The 5,417-nt window shown below is 29.4% G+C and overlaps 1 protein-coding gene across 1 annotated transcript in view; it reads left to right on the forward strand.

The window, feature by feature from the left end:
• The window catches only part of LOC120072141 (leucine-rich repeat extensin-like protein 3), a 9,580-nt gene extending 6,154 nt beyond the window's left edge, over positions 1-3,426 (forward strand). The window contains exon 2 of the mRNA XM_039024554.1: positions 2,198-3,426. Coding sequence (XP_038880482.1) covers positions 2,198-3,426 — 1,229 coding nt within the window. The remainder of the gene's footprint in view (positions 1-2,197) is intronic.
• The last annotated feature ends 1,991 nt before the right edge of the window (positions 3,427-5,417 follow it).

Raw genomic sequence — 5,417 nt, forward strand, 5'->3', positions numbered from 1 at the left:
TATATATATATATATATATATATATATATACATCTCGTTCCTTCATCTATCTTAATTAATATCATTTAATACTTCAAGTAACAATTAAAAGTATATCCGACAATAAAAAATAGTAGAATAAAGAATTCTAACTATATTAGTGATAGAATTTTATCACTTTAAAACTAAAAATACGTGAGAGCCGTTCAACGATAAGTTGAAAATTAAAATAAAATAATAAAAGAAAAAAAGAAAAAAATGCATTGGCTAAAACTTGAACCTATGGTCCTGCTTTAGGTACCAAATTAATATGACATCCAAGTTGCCGCTGAAGCAATGATGTTTAATCATTTAAAAAGAATCACAATATAATTGTAACTAAATTTAATGATGTTTAATCATTTAAAAAGAATCACAATATAATTGTTACTAAATTTAACTACAAAATTTTTATATTTAACAAAGAAACAATACACATTTATTTAACCATAAATTAGCCCCTGTATGCACAAAGTTATATATGTAACCTATAATTTGATTTTTTTTAAATAGAAAAAATTATAATTTTACAGAACTAATCCAAGCAAAGTCATACAACATTTATTCTATTGTTTCAAAAAAAAATGACAGAAAAATAGTAGTCTTTATTCAAAAAAGAAATTAAAAAAAAAAAAAGGCCAACGGGGTGAAAGTAAATGAAAGGGATTATTTCACTTTTTGAAAAAAAAAATATTTAAACCTGTGAATAAATTATTTAAATGGCTTAAAACGTTGATATTGATCAAGATATTAAAGTCTCAATTTTTCGAAAAGGTTGATTTGATGTTGATGTTGACAAATATTTCTACAAAAAATTTAAAAATAAAATAATTAAAAAAAGATATTTAAGTTGGTAAATAAATAGTTTACTCTTTCTATACAAATTAAAATATTTTTTTATACTATATTCATATTAATGACATTTTGATACTTTTTTTTAATGTTTCTAGGATTAAAATAAGTGATTTACCTCTCTTGTTGATATTGATAAATATAAAAATATCAATAAAAATACAGACATATCGATAATAATTTAATACAAATTATTAGAACCATACCAAATTGCTTATGTATTAGGAATTCAATAAATAACTCATTACAAAAGTTATAGAAAAAGAACAATGAACCAATATTTATTAGAAATATGGGCTAACATTGAATAATATCTGTATACTAAATATAAATAGAATAGAATTAATCTCATTTAAAAAAAAAAAAACATAATTAATTTCTGAAAAGGTTCGGTGTCTCATTTCTGCAAATTCATTGCATTTGTGTTGTGCATTGAAACACAAAATTTATCAAAATCTCAAGTTTTTAAATACTTTGTAAATATTGTAAAATTTTGTATTGATCATTAATTATTTATTATTTTGAATTTGATCGTAAATCATAATAATATTTAAAATTAAAGTTTTTTTTATTTTTTATTTTTGGATTCAACAATATGTGAAGATTTAATCATGTGATCTCTTAGTCGATATTACGTACTTTATATCAGTCGAGTTATGTTTATATTGACGAAATATATCGTAATAGTTACTTGGTGATATTTTTGAAGTTTTTTTAGATAATCATTTTTTAGTACAAATAGGGGATGGAGATTCAACTATAAACTAATCATTAATACTTCTTGAGACATTTGTTAAAGATTTATGATTATTATGAAAATATTTTTTTTTCACGGATAAAATTATTTTCATTGATGCTAATTTAATTTCTCAAAAAATATTGGAGGTCTTTAGATGAAAGTTAACATATATCGTTGAGTTTTACTCATTAAAATTGATACATAAAACTGATTAGGTAAAACTATTTTTCTTTCCCAAAGCAATTTTATTTAATTACCAATTATTATTAAACTTCCTTTTAACAAGTTATTATTAAACTTCATTTCTTGTTTTGGTCAACAAAATCATCTATATAAAGCCACCCTTCCTCGAACCATTTTCTACAAAGAAGTTTAATATTCTATTCTCTATTTTCGTGTGATCATGATGGAGAAAACATCAAGAATATATCTTCTCTTTCTATTTCTCTTATCCATAGTCACATTGTCATATTGTCGTGGTATGTATCTAAGAATATCACTCTTTCTATATGTATTTATGTATGTATGTATGATATTTTGTTAATTTCAAAAAAGAAAATATATGATGTTTTGTTTCTGTATGTACAGTATTGCTATATGTTGGTCCACAATCTGACTTTGGCGGCCTACAAGTGGTTATTCCACCTCCTCCACCGTACATTCGTCAACAATCTGATTTTGGTGGCCCTCAAATGGTCATTTCACCCCCTCCACCACACACTCATCTTGAATCGGACGTTGGCGGCCCTCAAATGATGATCCCACCACCTCTGCCACACGTAGATCCTCAATCAGATGTAGGTGGTCCTCAAATGGTCATCCCACCTCCTCCACCACATGTTCATCCACAATCTGATGCCGGTGGCCCTCAAATGGTCATCCCACCTCCTCTGCCACATGTTCGTCCACAGTCTGATGTCGGCGGCCCTCAAATGGTCATCCCATCTCCTCCGCTGCACATTCCTCCACTTTCAGACATCGGTGGCCCTCAAATGGTCATCCCACCTCCTCTTCCATACATTCGTCCACAATCAGACATTGGCGGCCCTCAAATGGTCATCCCACCATCTCCACCGCACATTCATCTACAATCAGATGTCGGCGGCCCTCAAATGGTCATCCCACCTCCTCTTCCATACATTCGTCCACAATCAGACATTGGCGGCCCTCAAATGGTCATCCCACCATCTCCACCACACATTCATCTACAATTAGACGTCGGTGGCCCTCAAATGGTCATCCCACCACCTCCATCGCACGTTCGTCCACAATCAGACGTCGGGGGCCCCCAAATGGTCATCCCACCATATTCGCCGCACGTTCGTCCACAATTATATGTTGGCAGTCCCCAAATGGGCATCCCATCTCCTCCGCTGCATGTTCGCCCACATTCAGATGTCAGTGGCCTCCAAATGGTCATCCCACCCCCTCCACCGTGTGTTCACACACATTCAGATGTTGGTGGGCCTCAAATGGTCATTCCACCACCTCCACCGCATGTTCAACCACAGTCGGACATTGGTGGTCCCCAAATGGTCATCCCACCTCCTCCGCTGCACGTTCATCCACAAACAGATGTTGGTGGTCCTCAGATGGCCATCCCACTACCACTACCTCACGCTCGTCCTCAATCGGATGTTGGCGGCCCTCAGATGGTCATTCCACCACCTCCACCACATATTCATCCCCAATCGGATGTTGGTGGCCCTCAAATGGTCATCCTGCCACCTCCTTCGCATGTTCGCCCTCAATCGGATGTCGGTGGCCCCCAAATGGTTATTCCACCACCTCCTCCACACATTTCACTCACAAACTAATGTTTAGTAACATTGTAACGATAATCTCTTACCTCCTCTAAAGCAACTTTGATTACATGGAGTTTGACCTCAACCTTTGAATAATTGTGGTTCATTTCTTGTCACCTCCTTGGAGATATTGAGCAGAAAAAGCTAATAATAATACTTCACAATTTTTTTTCTAAATTTTATTCTATTTAAGAAACAAATTTCCTTTGATGATAAATAATATTTATTTTTAAAAAATAGTACTATTTGTTGTTTTTATTCAAGCATTATCTTTTCCTACCGAAATGAGTATAGCATAGTTGGTATAGTACTTATATCAATCTCGAAGTCAAAAGTTCGATTCTCTTACCTAGATATTGTTAAAAAAAAAAAAAAAAATGTAATGCCTTTTCTACCCATACAATTTCAAAATTATTTATTTTTTAAAACAAAAAATGCTAAAGAAAGAGAATGTAATTTTAATGACAACAATGATGACAATTATAAACAAATTTAACATATTATGATCAACCAATAGTAAAAATAGTTATAAAAAAAAAAACACTATATAACTTTAAGAAACAACGCATACTTTTCAATAATTAGTATAAAGGCATGTAAAAACAATATCATAATTAATAAGATATCACCAAATTGTAATGCATTCATATTTATTTGTTTATCTTTGATTAATCACTATATTTTATCGGTTAGAATGCTATTTGACAACCTTAATATTATAATACTATTTGATTAATCACTTATAGACTATTATCTGTATTTATCATTGGTAAAATCAGTGATAGACTTCCTGATTTTATTTCTATCATTGATAGATAGTGATAGATGTTGAAAAATTTAAAAATATACATGAACAATTATACATTAAGTTGGAAATTAAAATAAAACAATAAAAGATAAAAATGCATAGGTTATAAAAAATGCATAGGTTATCACTAGTTTATTCATCAGTGATTATTTCAACTAGCTTAACTACTATCATTTAATACTTCAAGTAACAATTAAAAGTATATCCAACAATAAAAATGGTAGAATAAAGAATTCTGATTGTATCAATTAGTGGTAGAATTTTATCACTTAAAAACTAAAAAAAGCCATTCAACGTTAAGTTGAAAATTAAAATAAAATAATAAAAGAAAAAACTACATTGGCTAGAACTTCAACCAATGGCCCTGCTGTAGGAACCAAATTAATTTGACATCCAAGCTGCCACTAAAGCAATAATGTTTAATCATTTAAAAAGAATCACAATATAATTGTAACTAAATTTAACTACAAAATTTTTATATTTAACAAAGAAACAGTATACATTTATTTAAACCATAAATTTGCCCCTGTATGCACATAGATATATATGTAACCTATAATTTGATTTTTTTTAAATAGAAAAACTTATAATTTTATAGAATTAATACAAGCAAAGTCATACAACATTTATTCCATTGTTTAAAAAAAAGGACAAAAAATAGTTGTCTTTATTCAAAAAAGAACAAAAAGAAAAAATGAAAAAGAAAAGGCCAACAAGGTGAAAGTAAATAGAGGGGATTATTTCACTTTTGAAAAAAAAAAAAAATTAAAACCTTTGAATAAATTACTTAAATGGCTTAAAATGTCTAATATTGTCCAAGATATTAAAGTCTCAATTTTAAGAAAGGTTGATTTGATGTTGATGTTGACAAATATTTCTAAAAAAATATAATAATTAAATAATTAAAAAAGATATTTAAGTTGGTAAATAAACATTTTACTCTTTCAATAAAAATTTAAATGTTTATTTTTATCCTATATTCATATTAATGACATTTTGATACTTTTATATATATATATCTATATATATATATATATTACGTTTTTATGATTAAAATAAGTGATTCACCTCTCATGTCAATATCGATAAAAAGGTAGACATGTTGATAGTAATTTGATACAAATATTAGAACCATACCAAATTGCTTATATATTAGGAATTCAATAAACAACGCATTACAAAAGTTATAGAAAAA

Source organism: Benincasa hispida, chromosome 2, assembly GCF_009727055.1.
Source record: "Benincasa hispida cultivar B227 chromosome 2, ASM972705v1, whole genome shotgun sequence".
Lineage (NCBI taxonomy): Eukaryota > Viridiplantae > Streptophyta > Magnoliopsida > Cucurbitales > Cucurbitaceae > Benincasa > Benincasa hispida.